Source organism: Cryptomeria japonica, chromosome 4 (genome assembly GCF_030272615.1).
Source record: "Cryptomeria japonica chromosome 4, Sugi_1.0, whole genome shotgun sequence".
NCBI lineage: Eukaryota > Viridiplantae > Streptophyta > Pinopsida > Cupressales > Cupressaceae > Cryptomeria > Cryptomeria japonica.
Window position 1 is genome coordinate 281,288,267 of NC_081408.1, and position 23,507 is coordinate 281,311,773.

General features: G+C 38.8%; 1 protein-coding gene across 2 annotated transcripts in view; it reads left to right on the forward strand.

Moving 5' to 3' along the window:
- Positions 1 to 13,993, forward strand: part of LOC131077346 (probable glutamyl endopeptidase, chloroplastic) — a 137,494-nt gene extending 123,501 nt beyond the window's left edge. For both annotated transcript variants that reach the window (XM_058014838.2, XM_058014832.2), the window contains 4 exons: positions 11,441 to 11,501; positions 11,607 to 11,756; positions 11,864 to 12,001; positions 13,161 to 13,993. In XM_058014838.2, the coding sequence (XP_057870821.2) occupies positions 11,441 to 11,501; positions 11,607 to 11,756; positions 11,864 to 12,001; positions 13,161 to 13,463 (652 nt within the window). In that variant the 3' untranslated portion in view covers positions 13,464 to 13,993. The remainder of the gene's footprint in view (positions 1 to 11,440; positions 11,502 to 11,606; positions 11,757 to 11,863; positions 12,002 to 13,160) is intronic.
- Positions 13,994 to 23,507: the final 9,514 nt, after the last annotated feature.

Consider the following 23,507-nt stretch of genomic DNA (forward strand, 5'->3'; position numbering starts at 1 on the left):
AGCTCAGCACTAAAGACATGGTCACAGGTCTACCTCGAATCAGTTTTTCAGAGGGTGTGTATGTTCAAGTTGTTCCATGGGCAAGCATCCCGAGGAAAAGTTTGATAAAGGGAAAGCTTGGAGAGCTTTGGAAGTTCTTCAACTTATTCACAGCGATGTAGCAGGTCCATTTCCAACACCTTCATTTAGTAAGGCCTGCTATGTCCTCACCTTCATTGATGACTACTCCCGCTTCACTTGGGTCTACTTTCTTATTCATAAGAGTGAAGTATTTGACAGATTTCAGGACTTCAAGACTCGTGTGGAGAAGCAATCCAGGAAAGTGGTGAAGATTCTTCGCACAGATAATGGAAGGGAATATGTGAACAAAAGACTTGAGGATTTTTGTACATTTGAGGGGATTGATCTTCAGCATTCTGTCGCATACACTCCACAGCAGAACGGAGTTGCAGAACGCAAGAATAGAACTCTCAAAGAAATGGCTAGCTGTATGATACATGCACGTTCTCTTGATCCCGCCTTTTGGGCAGAGGCTATCAGTTGTGCCACACACATCCAGAATCGGGTTCCTCACAAAGCTTTGCAAGGTATTACTCCTTTTGAGGCTTGGGCTGGTAGGAAACCAATTGTGAGACATTTCAGAGTCTTTGGGTGTCCAGCATGGGCTCGCATATACCTCTGCAGAAACGCAAGGCATTGGAACCACAAAGTCGACCTTGCATATTTGTTGGATATCCTGAGGGTGTTAAGGCATATAGATTGATGGATCCTGAGACACATGAGGTGTTCATTGAGAGGAGTGTTCACTTTGAGGAAAGCTCTCCTAGCTTAGCCTCTCTACCTTCTCCGCCTTCCTCCATTGTGGATAGTGATGCTAGTGATTCAGATGATGAGACTCCTTCAAATCTGACTTGCAGGGTTACACCTCCGCAGGGTCCACTTGCAGTTGAGGAGCCTCGTTCTCCACCTCCAGCTAGACCTCGTTGGGCTCGACAGACACTTGAGTCTGCGGGTTCTCTTGTTGGGGATCCTTCAGATACATGGAGAACTCGATCACAACATCAGGATCTTCCACATGCATTCATTGCTACTGCTTCCGATCCACAGTCATTTCGGGAAGCATCAGGGTTCCTGAGTGGGACCAAGCTATGGAGGAAGAGTATAGTTCCTTGATGAGGAACAACACATGGGATTTAGTCCATCTCCCTAAGGGGAGAAAGATGGTTCGATGTAAGTGGATCTATCGGACCAAATATGTTGCGGATGGTAGTGTGGATAAGTATAAGGCTCGACTTGTTGCGAAAGGTTTCTCTCAGGTAGCAGGTGTTGACTATATTGAGACCTTTGCGCCCGTAGCCAAGATGAACTCCATTCGCTTGACACTTGCTATTGCTGCAGCTCACGGTTGGGTTGTACATCAGATGGATGTGAAGAGTGCTTTTCTTCATGGTGACCTTGATGAGGAGATTTATATGGAGCAGCCGCAGGGTTTCATCTAGGATACTTCCTTGGTTTGTAGACTAAGGAAATCTCTCTATGGCCTTAAGAAGGCCCCCAGGACTTGGTATGCCAAGATGGATTCCTTTCTTCTCTCAGCAGGGTTCACCAGGTGTCATTCTGATCTGAATGTCTATATTTTGCGACAGGATGACTCTCACTTGATACTTGTGTTCTATGTTGATGATTTGATCATTATAGGGAGTACCGCATCCATCATTAGCAAGGTCAAATCTTCTTTGCATGACAGATTTGCTATGACGGACTTGGGTCTTTTGCACTACTTTCTCGGGATAGAGATTTCACAGTCACCTTCTGGGATTACACTATCGCAGCCCAAGTATGCTCTTGATCTACTTGCATGCTTTCATATGGCTGATTGTAAGCCTACACCGACTCCCTTTCTTCTGGAGTCAAGCTTGAGGCTCAGTGTTCTTCTCCACCAGTTGATGCCACTTTATATCGTCAGCTTGTGGGTAGTCTCATCTACTTGACCCATACACGCCATGACATTTCATTTGCAGTTGGCATGGTTTCCCGCTTCATGCAGGAACCACATGAGCTTCATTGAAAAGCCGCCAAATGCATCCTTCATTACATCCAGGGTACACATCACTATGGGATTCACTATGCAGCAGGTACAGGACTTCGCTTGGTTGGTTACACAGACTCTGATTGGGCTAGCGATCTTGATGATCGTAAGTCTACTTCCGGTTACAGTTTTCACCTTGGTTCAGGCCCCATTTGTTGGCAGAGCAAGAAGCAACATGCTATTGCTCTTTCTTCGACTGAGGCTGAGTATCGAGGCGCTATTAATGCAGTGACTCAGACCATTTGGCTTCAGCAAATTCTCACAGAGTTTGGGTTCACCACTCCACGACCGACAGTTCTACATTGCGACAATCAGAGTGCTATTGCTATCTCGAAGAACCCGGTCCAGCATCAGCGGACCAAACACATCGAAATCCATATGCACTATATCTGAGAGTTGATTTAGGAGCAGGTCATTGATTTGCAATATTGTCTTACAGCAGAGCAGGTTGCAGACATATTCACCAAACCTTTCACGGAGAGTAAGTTCCAGCAGTTGCGAGCTCTCTTGGGGGTGCAGGATGTGTCATTAGGGGGGGTCAGCTGACTTCTCCTTCCTCTCTTATGGGGGGGACTTTTTCCTCTTTGAGGTTTTGTCCTTCTTTGAGAGTCTTTTGTACTTTCATCTCTCTTTTGGGGGGGAGTTTTTTCCCACTGGGTTTTCTCCTTTTCTCCATTTGTGAGAGATTGCATTTCATGGTTTTGCTTGCATTTGCATATTGTACATGGGTACCTATCATGGCCTAGTAGCCGAGACCCATCTTGCATTGTTGACTTGAGTCTTCATTCCCCTAAGTAGCACTTAAGGGGGGGTGTTGGTGTAAATAAATATTCATTATGGATATTATTACACTTAAGTTAACTTAGGATAATGCATTTCTTCGTAGTTTGGATTTGAGACACTTAGGGAAGTCTGCACATAGGGATAGAGCTTGCAGGAGAAATTCCACCTTTTGTGGTCTTGTTTTGTTGTTACACTCCACATTCGGTGGGTCATCCACTTCTTGTGGAATATTATATTATTTCTCCTACCTACCTGTTGACGTGTATTTTGTACACAATCATACACAGAATAAAATACCCAAAGGCATCTTATCCTCTCTTGAATAAAGTCGCTAACTGCTGAAGATATCGCAAGAAGGATCAGTTAGGATGACTCCAATGTTCTTTTTAGTAGGGTCTCTACGTGTGGATAAGCACCAGTGGTCGTTGTGATTGCTGTGTCATCAAGGGGCCTTACGTTGCCGAAGATTTTTCTAAACTAAACAAGCTTTTCAAAAAAAATCAAAAGGATAGGGTTTGCAAGAGGTCTAATCTAGTCTAACCCTAAGAATGACTCAATGTGGACAAGACTTGGTGAGATTCTACCAACTTCAATATTGCCATAAATTAACAACTCAATTGAAATTGATGCGATCTTCTAAGGTAACAAATGATTTTTCAATACATCAAAGATCAAGGACACTACCACGAAGGTACATATCCAAGATACAGCAACGATCGAAGGTTTAAACGATTCAAATATCTCCAGTCGACCACGCAAGGCGTTCCTACAATCAGCAAGAAGCTAGTGGTTTGGAAAGCGAATCCTACCAAAGATCAAGTCCAACACTTTGTCCTTCGAATTAACACACTACTTTGATTGAGAATGATTCAAGAAAAATGAACAACCATGAAGATAACCAAGAGAATAGCAACAAAACACCATAACTTCAATATTTTATTGATCTCAAAGCCATCATGTACAACAATTGTTTGAATTCTTTCTTCAAAACTCAATCTTGCTACAAAAGTAAATTGCTTCTAAACTCTAATCTCTCTAATACATCAATAATTTCTAACTCTCTGATTTTCTAGTTTTCTCATTATATAAAATGAAAAGAAACGAGGGTATATATAGCATCCTCAATTACAATGAACGGTCCAGATCGAAAAGAAGATCAATGGTCAAGATCATGACACCTAAACCCTAATTAGGGTTTTATTACAAAAGTTCCCCTTTTATTGCACAACATTAAATGCATAGCCAATTATTAAAATTTGGCACGAAAATCTAGGAGACATAAACCAATGACAATTAAGGTGCCATGTCATCTATAATAACCTCTCCTCTAGAATCTTATTCCCTTTCCAATGCTCCTTTTTAGCATATGCAATGAATCTAGACACGATTCCTTCGATTTCAGCAATTGGAATCTCGGGAAGATTCTTCATTCTTTCTTCCAAGTGGATGACCTGATCAAATGCCTCGAGAAGAGTAGCGTCCCATTCAGGTTCAAGTTCCTTAGTTTTCTCAATCAGGAGCATGGTAGCAAACATCTGGTCTTGTTGCTCATCTGTGATAACATTTGCATCTTTGCAAAAGATGACCTTAATTTTATCCTCCAATTCCTGCAAATCCACATCTGTCTCAATCTCAATCCTCCTGCCAAGAATGGTACGCAGGACCTCAAATACTCTGTCCTGGATCGGGTTGATAACCTCCTCAACATGGCTACATCTAGTACTGATGTTCTCGAAGAGAACTTCCTTCATCTGGAGTAAGGTTGACCACTGAAGTAAACTGTGAGGTCCTCCATCCATAATCTTTTCCTGCGCTAAGACCTTCCTTGATGTTTGTCTGATTACTCGCAAGACAGGAATGATAACCTCTTTGGTATGAGCAAAAGCAGCTACTGTTATCATCAAGTTGTGGATAATCTCAAGAACCTGGATAGCCCTATGAATAGTCTTCATCATCCTTGTTGTAAATTCTACGGCAACTATATGAGATTTGTCCATCCAAGTACTCATACGCTGGACCATACTCCTGAATCTCTCTGCCTCACCAATTGATTGAAGGGGAAGTGCCTGTATGGGTGATCTTGCTGGATCCTGACGTCCTAAAGGCTGATTGAGATGACTGAAATATGTTCTCCATGCACCGACCTCTCTCTCAAGCTTCCTATTCTTCTCCATTTCTTCCCTAAGCTTGTCTTTCAAGGCCTCAAATGAATCGGTGGCATCATCTAGTGTCTGCTCGGCTGTGGATGGACCTAGCTCAAATGTCTCTATATCATATTCCTCTGCTAGGATCTCACCTTCATACTTGTCCACGGCCGGTGTAGCTATCTACAATTTTCTGGATCCAGTCTCATCTCTAATCATCTTGGACATCTTGGTAGCCTTCCTCTTTTCTGTCACTTCCTGGGAATGTCCGACAAGGCTCTCCAAATCAATTACATTGTCTTCGTCCTCAATCACGATCACCTTAGTTAATCTTTCCTTCAACCAATCTGGGATGGCAGATCTTGTCTCTTTAACCTGTATTTCCTTGAGCAATTCTTCTTCTCTGGGAGGAGATGTTACTTCATTATCTTCCCCATCTTCATGCAACTCATTGTCTTGAAGAGATCCACCTGGTGCCTGTCCTTCTTTATCATTCTGTACCATTGACTCCATAGACTCCTCCACTTCAAGTGTCCTCTTCTCTTGTCGAGAAGATGTGCCGGATGAACGATCTCGGTTGGCCTCTCGCTTCTTCTTGGAAGATTCTCTCTTTTCTGGTCTTTCTTTCCTCTTTGAGCCTCTTGGATGGAGATTGCCTTCACTTGCACTTCGAAGGTTGCCCTCACTTGTATTTCTGGGATTAGGATTGCCCTCGCTTACACTGGCTCCACCCTCAGCTGGTCTGTCTTCCAAGGTGAAAGTCATAGCTATGCCTTGCTCTCTCAACTTCTGATGCTGCACATCAACCCATCTGCGAGTACAAGACAAGACTGGGGCCATCAAAGCATCTAGATCCACAACCTCGGGCTCATTCCAATCTAACCTCACTGTTTTGCTATCTCGATCATAGGATGATTGGAGATGTCTGCCACCGTCCTGAGCTTGGTCGGCCACTCTGTAAATCTTGCATTTCCTAATGAAATCCAAAGGCAATCTTGAATGCATCTTTCTTTTCACTTCAAGATCATCCAATAGATTCATCATAAAATCTTCTATCTGAAATTCATGCTTAAATTTCCTACCGACTGTCTCCTCTATATATCCATGTGGATCAAAGCTTTCTCTCAAAGCAAAGAATGAAAAAGAATACAAAGCTAACTCCTCTGCGTCATCCATGGCTAAAGCATTAGGACATACCTCAACTGAATTGCCTAAGATGATAGGTACAGGAACTCCATTCCCATGTCTGTGTCTAAATGCCTTCGCATAAGCTGCCAACTGTCTTGTTACCTCGAGTAACACTATTCTGTCTGTCGGATATCTCGGCAACATGTATGGAGGTGAAGGACATCCATGAACTCTGATATAAGTAAACTTCGGAAATTGGATAAACCAAGCACCATACCTCTTTACTAGCTCCTGTGCATCCTGTGATAGTCGATTGTGGATCCCACCTTGCAACGTCCTTGTGATGTTCATCGTGAAGGTATCATTAACTAACTTGTAGTTACTTCCTGGTGGATGATGCAAGTGAACATAGGAATCACAAACTCTGACCTCGCCGGGTCCTCTTCCAATCACTCCTCTATGAGGTAGTCCTGCGTACTCAAAGCTTCTAATCAAGGCATATATGACATATGAACTCATGTGGAAGGATTTGGTAGCCTTGAGTCTCCTTAACTGTACGTCCAAGTAATGGCTAATCATCCTAGCCCAATGAATTGTTCCTTTTCCCTGAACTATCACCTGGATAAAGTAGAACATCCACTTCTCAAAGTAGAAGGCTTGAGGAGCTCCTGTGACTCGGTTGAGCATTGTAATCAAATCTCTGTACTCCTCCTGGAAATCGATCCTATGTGGTGTGTTCGGGATCTTGCTCAGGCGAGGACAACTCTTAAGTAACCAGTTCTTGTTGATGATGCTTAGGCAAGCATCTGGATCATCTTCGTACATGGACCTGGCTCCTTCTATGCTCTTGTAGACCATATCTCTGTGCTCTGGAAGATGGAAAGCCTCACTTATAGCCTCTTCTGAAAGATAAGCTAAAGTGTTTCCCTCCTTGGACACGATCGTTCTGGACTGAGGATCATAATGACGAGCACACTCGATCATCAACTCATGGCATTGAACTGCTGGAGGGAAGTCGGCCGCCTTAATGATGCCACTCTCAATTATCCTCCTGGCGACAGGTGATGGCTTGCCAATGCAAGGGATCTCTCGAAACTTCTTCGTACTGAAGTTGCCCAAGTCGGTATCTCCAATGTTGCTCCATTTAGACACGATCTTGGTCTCCAGTTCTTCGTTCTTTTGATCTTCCTTCATGAGAGCTGGACGACTGGTGGATGCTCCCGCCTTCGGGGTCGCCATTGTATCACCTACACAACATTTCATAATAAGTAATAGATTTTGCAATGTATAACATAGATTAGAGATTAATTTTAGGAAACTTCATGATAAGTCCTTGAGTGATCATTTCCTAAAAAACGATTGAGCTACTGAAATTCAAAATTTCAAAAATTCAAAACTTAAGGCTATGACGATCAAAAATTCAAAACAAGAGAAGACTTCGCCATACCTCACTTGAGAGCTAACTCTAAAATGCAAAACAAAGAAATTCGCCTAGGTAAAATCAAAATTTGAAGCTTTCCCACGTGATCTTCCTCAAGCGAATGTTCTCCTTAGCACTTCGCCACCTTTGGGGGGGGTCTTTGACGTGATGATAGCAAGTTTTACCTTACTCCTAACCAAGGTTCGCACTCCCCTTTTGATGATGCTCGCACCACTTCCTTTGCTAAATTCGCACTTCTCCTTATTCTCCAAAATCGCATATGAATGAAGGTTCAAATGATGATTTAAAAATGAAATTTTCACCCTCCCTTTATAGGCGCTTACCTCTCATTTACCTCTAGGCCGACTTGGTAATTAAAAGCAAATTTTAAATAAATTTAAAGGCCGACTTTTGTAAAATAAAACAAATAAACCCCAAGCGCCCCACTTTTTATTAATAATTAATTAATTTAATGCCTTTATAATTAATTTTTTCGATTTTTTAAAGGCAACAAATAATTAATTAAATGCCATGCGCTATTTTTAAATGCTATTTAATTGAATATTCAAATTTTATCGATTTTTAGCATTTAATAAAATCCAAAAAAAAATGTTTTAGCGCCAAAATTTGGAGAGGTGGAAAGATACAAACCATATCGCTCTGGTCCCTGACTGAGGGACAGGAGCGAATTATCATCTTAGTCTTGATTCTTTTGTTTAAAATCTTCATCTCGACGTTGAAACTGGCATATTCGCTGGGAAACTCGAGCTTGATTGACTTGATTTTGTGGATGAATGTCTCCTAAGGTTAATATCGCCCTGGTCCCCTGGTGAGGGATAGGAGCGAACCTTGTATTTTCTCCTTGATCCTAGCTTCTTTGATCACCAATCTTCATCATGAGGCAAGTAACAACGTCATCCCTCAATTCCACGTTTGCTTTATTCGTCCTTAACAAGGCATTTTGATGTTTGAAGGATTTTCGCCCTGGTCCCTTGGTGAGGGACAGGAGCGATCCTTGTTTTCAAGCCAAAATTCATCATCTCCTAACCTTAGTTTCTTGTTTGTTGCCTCCCAAATGACGTTTTAACCTTATGCCACTTTGTTTTGATGTGATCTTTGGAAGAAAATGAGTGATTTTGTGAATATCACCCTGGTCCTTGCCTGAAGGACAGGAGCGATATTGTCTCCTTGCTCTAGTTGACCACCTTTTGATGTTTGGTTTCTTTGCATATCATCATCTTAAGGACACTTTAACCTTTTGCAACCTTGTACGACCTTGGTTTGACATAGTTCTTGAAAGAAATGGCCAATATAGTGAATATCGCCCTGGTCCTTCACTAAGGGACAGGAGCGAACTTTGGTGTCTTGGGCGCATCCTTGTTCTTATCAACTTGCAATTGCCTTCACAATATAAAACGATGTCCTTTGGTCCTTCTTGAACACTTGAAACGTGATCAACATCCAAAACTTAAGCCTTTATAGAGATTTCGCTCTGGTCCCTGACTGAGGGACAGGAGCGAACTTGAGCATATAGTGTAAATCTTTCATCATATTAACTTGCAGTTGTCTTCAAGGCTCAAAATGATGCTCTTTACTCCCTTTGGAACACTTAAAATGTGAGTGGCAACTTAAATTTGGACACATTTGAATATTTCGCTCTGGTCCCTGGGAGAGGGACAGGAGCGAACTTGGGCATTTTAGTGCAAATCCTTCATCCTTGGCGGTCTTTGATACTTCATTCTTCGACGAGACACCTCAAAATGTCATTGCCACCTTACACCTTGACTTGGAGTGACTTGAATTTGGGTGGAAGGCAAGATAATTAACATTTCGCCCTGGTCCCTGGCTGAGGGACGGGAGCGAATTTTCATTTGCAAGCTCAAATTCACTTTGCCAACTTCCAAAATTATCTTCAATGGACTCGTTGTGCCCCCTTTCATTCATCTTTGGCCTGGATTTCGTTCTAACTTGGCAAGAAATTGATCTAAGGAAGAAATCGCTCTGGTCCCTGGCTGAGGGACAGGAGCGCCTAGGCCAATATGGAGCTCATCAGGCGTCTTGCAATCTTCAATTTGTCTTCAACAGGTTCGTTACACTTTCCTTGCTTGCCTCAAAATCAAAACTTACTTGATCTTTGCCCAAAACATGGCTTATGAGGAAATTCGCTCTGGTCCCTGGGAGAGGGACGGGAGCTACCACTGAATTTCGCCCTGGTCCCTGACTGAGGGACAGGAGCGATTTTGCTTCTAGATCAAGTTTTCCTCATGTTTGTGCTTTCAAATTATATTCAAATGATGAAATATATCTCCTTTGATCTCCTCAAATCGTCAAATTATATTCAAATGATGAAATATATCTCCCTTGGACTTGGATGATTTTCCGAACTTTCCACCCCAAGAATAGAAGCAAACACTCTGCCATTTTGACTGATTTTGTCTGCTTACTGACTTTACAAAATTAGAAGTAGTCGTGGATGCTTGATCTTCATCACCTTGCCAGAATGGTCCTGCCAAAAATAAACTTCCAAAAATAGAAACCTTTTAGAATGTCAGTGTTAAATCCCTAGAACAGGACACATAATGACTTACTATAAATAGAAACTTACTAAAAATAGTAAATTTGATTTTTGACAAAATGAAGACATTCCGGGACTCAGTAATATCCCTAAAAATAGGAACTTTCTAAAAATAGAAAGTTGCTATGTTTTGGCTCAAAGTTTACTAGGAGGTTCCTTGAGGGGTCTTGATTTTAATGATATGTTCAGTTTTTCCAAAACCCTAATAGAAACCCCTAAAATTGATGAAACGGGCCCTAGACTTCACCAAATCGCTCAAACAAAAAGCAGACTTAATCAATTCAATCCCCCAAATACCTACAAAGCAAAGAGATTGGAGAGACTGCCACCAAAAGACCCCAAAAACCAAAACAAAAAACGGTGAGGGCCTAAAAAGTAGGGGGTCCCCATCTCGAATGGGGCGATGTGTGAAAATGTCACAACACTACCCTCTATCCTAATGTCAAAGGGATTATGGCTTTTTGTTTAAAAAAAAATTTGTTACTGCCTTTTTGAACAGTCAACTGTGAGAGCAATGCTGTGAAGCTTATATCTTCTGTAATCGAGAACTATTCTGAACCTCAAAGATAAAGAATATAAATGTTGCAGTGTGTCTATGCAATCTTGCAACCATCATTTAAGATTTCCTTTTGCAAATCCGCTACTTTATACTGTGAGTGATTGTTGCATTGTATCGATTGGATTAAGTGATCAAATCCATCTCGCTTCTCTGTATTATTCTGGGTAGATGATATCATTTCACATAGAAGTTGGCATTGTCATGGAAGTCTTATTGCTACTTCTTTGGGATGGAATTCTTTTCTCACTTAGGTTTAGGTTTTAAGTTCAAAGCCGATGATAGAATTCTTACTATGTACATAAATCTGTAAATGCTATCATTTTATTCTTTCCACAGAACAATACAAGGGAAGTCTATTCATAATTTCCATTTCTGTGGTATCCCCTACTGACTGAGCATATCACGGTGTAACTTTGGGAGTTCTTGTCATCTTTCAAACCAAGGAAGCATTGAACAAGAGAACATATGAATTCATCGTTAGCTGAAAACCACCAAGGAACAGCTTTTATGTTATTCTTTGACCAGTTAGTTCCAAAACTTGCCGAAACATACAAAAGCTAATAGATATCTTTTCTAAAGGTGTTTTTGGTCTAGCACATTTTCAGTCTTCATTTCCACTTTTCATATAGATTCACTTCTATGCATTATCGTTGTCTCACCCACATAATTTCATTCTAAATCAATCAACTGATTTTACCATTCTCATACTGACAGCTTCTATTTGTTTTCAATTTCACATTAGGTTTGTTGAACAGTTGGTGGCTAGTGCTGAGGCTGCAGTTGATGAAGTTGTAAGACGAGGGGTAAGCTTACTGAGTTAACTTGAATTGAGTTGCTGCTGGTCACCAATTGAACTTTACAACTATGCCTGAATTTGTTACATACCAACTAAAATAACTTGTGTACAGGTTGCTCATCCAAACAAAATAGCAATTGGTGGTCACTCCTATGGAGCATTCATGACAGCAAACCTCCTGGTACATGCACCTCATCTTTTTTGTTGTGGGGTTGCTCGCTCAGGTGCCTATAATAGGACACTCACTCCCTTTGGATTTCAGGTAAGCTTTACTCCTATGAGAGTTCAAGTTGGTACTTTTGAACTCGTATTGTTTGTGAAGTTTCACTGTAATGAGTTTATTAATATTGAAGATGATTTGTATTCCAGAATGAAGAGAGGACACTGTGGGAAGCAACAAGCACGTATGTTGAGATGAGCCCATTTATGTTAGCTAATAAAATAAAGAAGCCTCTTCTGCTTATACATGGAGAAGAGGATAACAATCCTGGAACGCTCACAATGCAGGTGTGCAATCTAGCATATGACGGTGACATATTGCATCTCTATTTTCATCTCATGTTTTGATGTGCTCTTATGTTGTCTTTTCACTTGTGAACTTAGTAATTTATGGAGTATAATTTGCCTGTTGGAATTTTCTGTATTTTGGAATTCTGTGTTCTCTTTTCTGTCCATATTATTAACTTTTGATGCTAAAGAATTTTTTGTGTATGTTCTTGATATATCATTGTTGATCATGAGTTTCTTAATTTTCTTAAGCCACTGTCATGATGTTGGGTCTTTCAGAACACTTAAACAAGTACCATTCATTTGCTGATCCTTTTCTGTCATTTTTCCATGCCACCATGTGTGAAGGACTTGAAAGTTGAAACTAGTTGTAAACACTATTTCAGAACAAGTAAAATAATGGGCCTAGGAAGTTTATGAATATAAACTTCCATTGTGGGCATAATAACATGTTTGGCTGTACAATGTTTTGGATCAATTTATCCCACCTTTTCCAAAGTGGTATCCATCAATAACTAGTTAGTATTATAAAGCTTTAATCATTTTCATTTGAAAACATTAATTGTCAAGTAGAAGTTATTTTCCAGTGTCAAATTATGATTATTGTGCTATAAATTAATTGTTGACTGTTGAAAACATTAATTGTGCTATAATTCTTTGGACTTCCAGAAATGCTTCAAAGATTTGGAGGCTTCTACCAGAAGCCTAACTTGATTTTGGTAAAGCAAATTTGTCTGGCATGAGTTCCCTTGTAAAAATATGTTGATCTAATGACTAGTATGCGGTTGTCATTACATCACTGACCTACAGAAGTAGCCTAGTGGGTATGCACAACAGGAGAGGCTTCCTGCTATAGGTAGCTGTAGCCAGGGAAAAAAACTGTCTTTTAAGCTCCTCAAGAGGCTTCAGGCCCACCTCTCATTATTTTGTTCGCAATATGTAGTGTGTCATCTTGATTTGGTCTTCATGCTTATTCACCTTTATGGATGGTGCCTTCATCAGTTTGCTTTTTTTGGGTGTGGCATTGTTAGGAATTATATTTTTCTTCAATGTTTGGTTAAAATGTTACATTTGTGTGTGACGTATTTGGTTCTCTGTGTTCGTGTGTAAATTTGAAAAACGCTTACTAGTTTCCTTTTTGACTGTTTAAACATTGCAGTCTGACCGGTTCTTCAATGCACTAAAAGGACATGGTGCTCTCTGTCGTCTTGTGCTTCTTCCATTTGAAAGCCATGGATACAGTGGACGTGAAAGCATAATGCATTTACTTTGGGAGAGTGATAGGTGGCTACAGAAGTTTTGTGTAAATTCTCCTGACAATGCCCATGATTCTAAAATTTCTGGCGAAAACGAAAATGTTGAAGGGGAAAAGATTGCAACTGCTTCAACGGGAGGAGATAGTAACCAAGAAAAAGAATGTGAACAAAATTCATTCTATTCAATGCACAGGTCATCTTTATGACAAAATTTCCATATAACAGATATGATCAGTTGTTCAGATCATTGCACTGGAGCTATTGATGGGCACGTCCCTCACTCGAGTTGATCTGCATGAAATTGTTCAAATAAAATTGCTCTATGAATGTTTCTATTCTCTGCAAGAGTAAAAGTCCCCTTCTTTCTGGTTGATTTGCATCTTGTTGGTAAATACAGTATCTATGAATTTATTTGACGCATCATTATATGATATAAACTTGAATATGGCCTTTTGCAAGCATAGAGATGGAACTCTGTACAGGTACAATAACTGTATCCCCTGATCCTCATTAAGGTCTGGCTTGAAAGTGATGATTTTCTTCCAGATTTAAGAGAACCAAGAGATTAAAATCACTATCCAATTCCCCACTTTATAAGTGACAAATTTTTTGATAAATTTTTGAGCTGTAGACAGATCTAAGTGGAGCTTCTCTAAGGGGCATTATTATTTATTGCCGATTAAAATTGTAATTTGCCAACAGATTGCATGAACCTAATGACAGAATTGCTTTCACAGCTGCAATTGTATGTTACAATTCTATTCCTTTAGAGATGAATGAGTGCATAATTTTTTTTAGTTAATGTACTGGTAATTGGTACATTACATCTATTTATAAGTTCACTTATTGGTTTAAATTGGAGTGTCAGATTGTGTGGACCATAATATGATGTAGAAAATTTCAAAAGACAAGCTTTAAGACAAGTTGGATAATTTAGTCCAAGGGGTGGTGGTGTAATAATCAAATAATGCATTTGTGAAGAGAGTGAATCTAAGTTAAATTTTCACTATGTTGATACATGGGGAGATGTGACCCTTTTGTCTTTTGCAGCCATACCTGTATTTGGGACACCTTGGAAATGTACCCTGCTGTCCCCGAATCCTCAGCTCTGTTTAGAAATGTCTTGGAAATGATGCAAAGATTTGGGGGATGACTGGCTGTCCCTAGGACATGACACCCTTTGACTGTCTCGAGGATGGCCAGTCATCCCCACTAAAAAACAATCAGAAAATCTACAAAAAAATGCGAAATACCCTAGGAACAATATATAAAACAACAAAGAATGAGTAGGAATTCAGGTTAATGGGTATAGATTGATATTCAAGGGTTTTTCTATGCTATGGATTGGTTTTTGAACTTAAATTCTAGATGTGTCAGCTCCAATAAATTATGAAAAATGGCATGCGGTTTTAAGGTCTGTGTTATCTCAAATGCTGTAATTTGTGCTTGGTGGCAAGGGGCTCCACTTATCAACCCTGCCCTCTATTGCTATAATGTGTGTGTGAGGGGGGTCAGTACGGGGAGCATGTGAGAGATACCTCCCCTAGACCCCTGCAAGGGGTGATCTAGTTTTAAAAGACTATAAAAATCATTTTGGGCCATGCTGGGTGGACAAGCAACAAATTTTTATACATACAGAAAAGGCCACATTCTTTGGGCATTTTGTTGATATATTGTTGTTTAATTTTTGTGTCAACTGCAATGTGAAATCTCAATTAACCTCTATAATGTTATGATATGAATATTTGAATTTTTGTACATATTAACAATTTTCCTATTTTTTAATAGTCATCCCTTGCTGTCCTCAAAAAATGGCCTGGCAAAATTTTCATTTGGAAATTGTGCCCCCCATCCCTTGCCATCCCTGTCTAGAAAACTTGGTGTAAAATAGATTGAAGATTAGGGCCTGCCCATTTTTGGTATTGGTGTGGGTTTGTCAATCTTTACAGTTACATGTAAAAAATATAATGAAATGTTAAATTCCAAAGTGAATAAAAATGTTTAGCAAGAAAATGTAGACGACTTTCAAAGAATACATCTAGAGAATGCTGTAGTTAATTTGTAGCTTCACTTTCTCACACAAAAAATGTTGTCCAGAGAATGAATCCTATATTTATTTATTTTTCCTGAAGCAATCTCTTGTTTTTCTGGATTAGCTAAAGTATGTTTTGATAAGCATCGTGTGATTGGGAATCTCAAATGGTTCGTGAGAAATAATATTCTGTTTATCATTACATATATTTCTTCAGTGCTATGTTAGGCTTCTAATCTTTTGGACATGGCAAAAGAAATAAAACGAGTGGATGGTAGGAAAAAAGTCTTGTATACTGTAATTGCAAGTTCGAAGTACCTTAGAGAGGGAATACAATCTAGGACTCAATATAATTCCAGTTTTTTGAGCCACCAAGGATGAATTTTAATTGGATGAGCATCCACCATAATATTTTCATTCATTTCCCTATTTCTTCTTCTTTTTCACAAATCTTGAACTATTTACATTGTAAGGCTCAAAACATACTCCATCTAATCTTATATAGAAAATGGAAACTGAATCACAGGAGCGTGTAAAATAATCATTACCATTCACTTCCTTAGTGCTTCTTTCACTCTTTAGGGAACATTTTTTCACACAATCTTCATGAAAAACACACTTGACTCATGAAAATGTAAACACTTGGAAATGTTGAAGCTGTTGTTGCCTTCTTTAACCTGGGACTTGCAAAATCACTTTCAATCCTTCAAATCTTTAACACTGATCTTTTGACAGAGTCGCCACCTCCTTGTAGAGGACAAATACTCAAACAATTGGAATTCCTTCACAGGTCAGATTTGTTTCAACATAGCACTGCAACACTTCCTTATCATCAAATGACATTATTGATTCCATTCTCAACTTGTCAGGGTACTTCATCATAAGAGCTCAAATTTGTTTCATCCTTTATGCAAGTTTCTTGGTTCTTCTTCAAGCAAACACACACTGGTGCATAAATCTCAGAGTCTTAGAGTTGTCACTCACAACTTGTGAGGTATTACATACAATCTTGAAAACGGACAGATCTGGACCAACTCTTTATAGAAAAGGAACTACAACAGATTTCTCAACAACATTTATGAGAATTGACTCAAACCGACAAGGGATAGTTTAAGAAGTTTTTTCACTATGGGCAAAAATCTCCACTATATATTTGGTAAATCTTTCCTAACCAGAGATTCTCAACAGTTCATCTGGATCTCCAGCAGAGTCGCCATTTTCGTTGGTTCCCAAAAAAAATGGACGGGTTTACACTGCCACTGGGTAGAGACCAAGTTGATTCCTCCAAATATCTATGGAGAGCCACCTCCAACTATCAATATCCATCAGGCTTGGACCAACATTTAACAAGGACACAAAGTCCTGCACTTTAGGCTCTGCAGAACCAGGGAGGGTGATCCCTTCAGTAAGATCTCTTGCTCTCTACGATGATACTCAGGAACTTACTGAAAACAAAGCAGATTATTTCATGAAAAGACTCAACAGAAAGGGAGAATGCTCAAGGATGGAAAATCCTTCAGTGATCCTCAACCTTAAGCTGGAGTATGAGAAAGTTAAACAAGACATTTGATATTTGTAGAGACTCATCAGTTGAAAGCAAAACAAGACTGATAAGCAAAACCAGTTACAAGCACTAATTAGTGCCTTACTCCATTGGGCACCTGAAAAACATGAAACATAAACTTGAAAGTGTGACGAAATTGATCTGATAACATAAGCTTTGAGATGATACTGCCTTACAATACATCCAATTTGTAACCCTGACCCAAAACTACTTATTTAAAATCCTTGCATAAGTCCTATCATTCTGCAACTCCATTTAAGCAATTTAATTGACCCCTTGGGCCCAACCATAAACACAAAGCTACATACACCATAACAATGCACTAAATGAAATAAAACTTTGATTTGTTTCACTTAAAAACTGATAAAATCATGCAATGGAGAGAAAAAGGTCAGAATTCTATTTTTCTATAAGTAAAATGCTATCTTTGTTACAAGATAAAATTTATGCATAACTCCTTCAAGGACCTGTACAAAATTTGACACTAAAACACTTCTTTATTTGCTCTATAAAAGATTTTACACCTTGTTTGCTACACTTTGACTCACTACTGGAAATAGACTAGGAAAACCTAAGGAACAAGAAAATTGAACCTACGAGATATTTCCAACAAAATTTGAACCCTTCTTCTGGCCATGATTTCCCTTTTTATACAATTAAAAAGAAGCAACAAGCTTCCGGCTAGAAGACATATGTTAACAGCAAATTCATTCCTTAACAATTAGCCTTAAAAGGCCGTATGCAATTCTGTTACAAAAATGTTTACATGTCCATGCGCTGGCACTTGTGAATCATCGTTCTTAACTGAAAATTGGTAGAGGCAAAACCGTTTGAGCCATGTCGTTATTGCCTTGACACCTTCGGTTTGTCCTATTGAACGTGGTCTTGGCAAGAAGAAAAGTTGCCTCTAAACTAGAGGAGGAGCTTCAACCTTCATGCCTAGGATCAGAGGCAGTGGAAGGGGGAGTTAGAGGGTAAACATAATATGTTGGGGAGGGGTCGCAACTTCCATGCAGATACATAGATGGATTGTTGTCACTCCCTACCCAGACATGTTTCTTTTTCATTCCTCTGTGGGCTCTCTCTCAAAACCCCCTGCCACCCAATGACAGAGTAGACACAGAGGTTGTGCCATGCGTGGCCTTTCTTCATAAGAAAAGGCTTTCGCGAACCCTCTTTCAATCCTCCCCACTTTCACATCCCCTATGGAAATAGACATACTCACACATGAGAGAAAAACTTCAGCCAGTATCACAAAGTATATTGCAAGTCCATCTACAAGCTTGCTCAAACATCATTTCTTCTACAGAGGGAAAAACTACATTTAGAAAATGAAAAGGCTTCATACTCTTCTACCAATTCGATCACCACCTTTCTGTATTTATAGTTGGACAATACTTCATCAAGTAGTTCTTATTCTTGAAACATCATCACTCTAGTGTTCTCAATTTACTCTATCAGCTATGGACATTAGAATTCATGCATATCACATCTACTGTATTCTTCTGTCAAGGATGTGAGTGATTTTATCTTGATTTTATTCTTCCATGGGTGTACATTCTTCTTCTTTAGGATCTCTGCCAACAGACAAATCTCTGAATTCATCAGAGAACTCGTGATCCATCACACTTGAACTGGAAGCTTATCCAAATCCTTTCACATCTCCAGGCTATCATCTTTGACTGTTTAATCAATCCTGAATCGACAAGTTTGAATCCCATTCATTCTACCTTTCCCGCGCAAGCTACGACCGATGCCTTCATAAACCCTCCTAATTTATCATTTGAAACTCAACCATAGATCTCATCCAGCTTGGCAAATCTAACGATCATTATTTGCTAACTAAGCACTTGACTTTCTATTTGTATCCATGGACCCACAAAATCCCGACTAAACAGTGCCATATCATCCTTTGATCAAACTTTGTCAGCGGTCCCACTGTAGGTCTTCCTGATCACCCTGGGACACGTGGCATCATCTCGTGATGTCGGGGTCTGTAACCTCCTTGCAGCTTCCATTGCGGGAACATGGGAGTTGTCAGATTTGTTCATACTTTACCGCTTTGCACAATGCTCGTTAATTCCTCCAGAATTAAAGATCGAGCAACTTTTACCTCAAGACAAAACATCTCCGTTCATTTTGAACACATGCAAATTGATGGGACTATTAGTAGACCGACCTTTACCGCCCGAGAACTAGTAACACAATGCTTCGACCAGTTATACTACCAACATCACCAGTTTCCATTGATAACACGTGGCACAATCTCACGGTGTCGCGGTCTTTAAAACCCTTGCATCTTTGATCATGGGGAAGCGCAAACCGTTGGATTAAATCTATCTTTAACCACTCGTCGAACTATTTAGGACTTTCGAACTTAGGAAAATCATGGGCACGGATATTTAAAAGGAAACAGGTCATAAGGAAATTTTTTGCGACTTAGGAAAAATCATTTTTCATAAACCGGTTGATCATCACTTAATGTTTAGGGAATAGGATGGCCCTGCTCATGGAAAGGGTACCCTCGGCCTTAAGTGGGAAAAAGTAACAACAAAATATATCATTGCTAGGGTTTTCTTCACAAAATGTAAGAAACTTTGATAAACCCTAAACCCTAGACCTTGGATTGTTCACAAAGGATACAAGTAACCCGAAAATCAATATTTGAGCTCAAAAATTGAAAATTTCATGCAATCAATTTTCAGAGCTATCACACACCCGAGTCATTTTCCATTAGAGACTTGGAGACTAGAGCTATCATTGAGATTGGGGTGGTTGATCATGCATCTCAGTTATATTCCTTTTCAGATTTTGTTGATGAGGATGATTTCACATATGATGATTCTTCACATGATGATTCTACACATGATGATCACACTTCTTGTGATGATTCAGATTTTGAGGATAACTTTGGGTACTTGAACTTGGGGATTCTCACATGTGACCCCGTTCTTGAGCCTTGCATTTCATCTTCTCCTATTGATATCATATCACCTATTGCACATGATGATGTAGATAGTGCGACAGATTTGCCTTCTTATGATTCAGTGCAAAAGGATATATCTTGTCTTCCAACTTCAGTTCACTTTGGGATAGTGTGTGTAGGAGAATTTCCACCTTTTGTTGTCTTATCTTGTTGTTACATTCCACATTTGGTGGGTGATCCACCTCATGTGGAATATTATATTGTTTCTCCTACCTACCACACCTATTTCCTACCTACCCTTGTTTCTTATTGAGCCACATGTCATGTTTGTGTGCTCATATATCCATATAGCCTTGCCTATATAAGCAGACTCATTTACATTGTATGCAACAACTATTGAACATTTGATCATTTATCTATTGATGAGAATACAGTTTATTCTTGTCCTATATTTTGTACTTTTCATTGAGCTCTTGATCTTGGCAAATTCTCACACATTAAATAAGAGTTTAGAGTCGACAAAGATTAGAAAAATATACTAGACTCTTTTATGCCACTTATTTCTAATCATTTAGAGTGTCATATTTTAAGTTGGCATAAGTTAATCTTGCTTCATGTTGTACCTTGAGAAATTAATCTAGGTTATTGTATTTAAATCCATAAGCATATTTTTTTAATAGTGAGTGGAGAACTACTCTTAATGACTATGTTTTAACCATGGCATATAGTAAAGGGAGATTATTGTGATTAGTCAAAGAATTGATGAATACAGGAAGGTGGAGTCATTTAAAGACCTTTGCAAAGAAGATATGGAAAAAGCTTGGTGAAATGTATCAAGCCAAATCTTTATTGAATTAGATTTTCTTGAAGAATAAATTGTATTCCTTGAGAATGGAAGAGGATGGATGGATTACAAACCACATGGAACCATTCAATATGTTGGTGAATCAATGGGCATATGTTGGTGTCAAGATGGATGAGTGGGAAAAATGTCATGTCTTATTTTTTTCTTTGCCTAATTTATAGGATTTGATCTTGTTATAGATATGGATAATACTGCTATTGTTTTGAAGTCTAAAGATGTGGTGGGTGTCTTACTTAGTGAAGAGATGTGGAGGAAGGCATACATCAATTCGAAGTATGGTTATCGATAGTACGTCTGAAAGAGTTAAATTGAGACCCCTAGAAGAGGCATTAAGTATGAATGATGCAAAATCTTGGAAGATTGTTTATAGATAAAGAAGTGAATTTGGAAAAGAATGATACATGGGACCTTGTACCATTTCCTAAAGAATGAAAATTAGTTGGTTGCAAATGGATGTTCAAAAAAAAGATTGGTTTAGATGGAGTATTGAGAAGTATAAAGCAATGTTGATGTGATAGGCTACTCTTGGGTTGAGGGTGTTGATTATGGTGAGGTATTTTCTCCTGTTGTGAAACTAACATCCATTATACTTTTTCTTTTTATTGTTATTGGTTATGATTTAGAGGATGATAATACGAATGTGAAAATGATTTCATTCATGGTGATTTGGGCGAGGATATTTATATGACACAACCATAGCACTATGTGGTAAAAGGTAAAAGTAATTTGGTTTGTAAATTGAAGAAATCTTTGCATGGCCTCAAATAGAGTCCTAGGATGTGGTACCAAAAATTTGATACAAATGTGTTGAGCTTGGGATTTGAACATTCTAAATCAGATCACTATGTTTATTGTAAATCTTATGGTGATCATTTCTTGTACATTGCATTATATGTTGATGATATGTTATTCATTGGTAAAGATAAATATATGATTTCAGAATTAAAGTCTCATCTTGCTACTAACTTGTTTGAGATGAAAGATCTCTGTGCAACAAAACATATTCTCGGGATAGAAATTAGAAGATATAGGGTGAATAGAAATATTTGGCCAATTTAGAGTAAGTATGTGAAGGTGGTTTGACAAAAGTTTAACATGTAGGATTGTAGACCATTATGTGTTCCTTTCAAAGCTAGAACAAAATTATCTATTTTGGATTGTCCTACATCCCCATCGGAAATGGAAGACATGAGCAAAGTGCCTTAATAGAATGCAGTTGGAAGTTTGATGTATGTTATGGCTTGCACTAGACTAGACATTGCCAAAGTAGTGGGAGTTCTTTCCAAGTATATGTCTAATCCTAGTAGAGTTCGTTGGGATTCAATTAAAAGAGTTTGAACATATATTTGAAAGGCACCTCAGAGTAGTCTTTGTGTTATCATGGTAGCTTGGTAGGAGACAAGATTTTCCTTGATATTGATGGTTATGTGGATTCGGTCTGGGCATGTGATATTAATAGCAAAAGATTCACCATTGCTTACGTGTTTACTTTATTTGGTGGTGCAATTATTTGGATGAGTAAGTGGTAGGCTATGACTGTTTTGTCCACTAATAAAGTAGAGTATGTGGCAACTACTCATGCTTGTAAAGAAGCCGTTTGGATTAAGAGACTGTGTTTAGATATAGGAATTAAACAAGGTGCAGTGACAATTTATTGTGACAGCCAAAGTGTGATCTACCTAGCTAAGAACCCAACATTTAATGCCCAAACCAAACACATTGATGTTCAATATCTTTTTGTTAGAGATATGATCGAAGATGGCAAGATGAAGCTAGTTAAGGTTGTTGGAAACTTGGAGAATTTTGTCATTGATTGGTAGTATGTTTGGAGAGTGTTGTGAGTGATATGTTGTGTTGTCATTGAATTCAAACTTGTTTTTCTAGATAGATTCTAGTCTAAATATGGTCTTATGCTGAAACAAATTTCTATATCTGGTGTTGTTGTTGAGTTTCATGTAGGCTTATCTGTCTGTTGTTGTTGTTGAGTGTGTGTTTCTATTGATTTTGATTTTGATAACAATAATTGGTGTTCAGTAGTGTATACATTCATATGTTTATATAGTGCTTGGTGAATATGTATGAAGTATCTTCAGAAAGTTATTGTTGTGGTAGGTTCAATATGCAGAAAACAATATTGAATGCCAAAGTGGTAGAATGCTTGGTATTTCTCAATATTGTGAAGAGTATGGCGTGTGGATTTGGATATAATGTTATTTCTTTGTGAGTGGTGTAGTATCAAGTTTACAAGTCCTCTGATTGCTTAGATCATGAGATTAGTTGTTGTTACTTTTTTATTATAAGAGTGTTTGTCAAACTGGCTTGGAATATGCTTGGTGACCTCCAAATATGTGAATTCAAGTGTTGCAATTTTGAGGACATGTTTATTTGGTTCGTACAATATTCCAGTTCAATTCTCTAATTGTGCTTATGTTCCACAAGTGAGTTATGTTGGTTTATTTAGTTGTGTTTTGTTTTCAGCATGCCCAATTGGATTATCTTTTTTGGAGCATACCTTTTGGTCCAGGTATACATTAGAGGTTGAGTTAGAATACTATTATGGGTCTCACCATGGTGTGTGGAGATCTACATTAAGTAATTTGTATTGAAAAATGTTTGGGTTGACTGGTTGCCGAGTTTTATTGTTTATCTACATGTTGCATTTGGTGACGATTTTGGAGGATGTGTTAGCATATGTGATTCATTGGATTCGACTTAAAAGAATGCGTTGTGATGTATTTGGGTCCCCTCTATCTCTTGGAGTGGACCGCATTGGGTGTTTTTGGTCTGGGTGGCCTATTTTGTGTAATATTGTATACTATATTTGTGGTTGACCCTCAAGTAGGTTTTTGATGATCTAACTTGT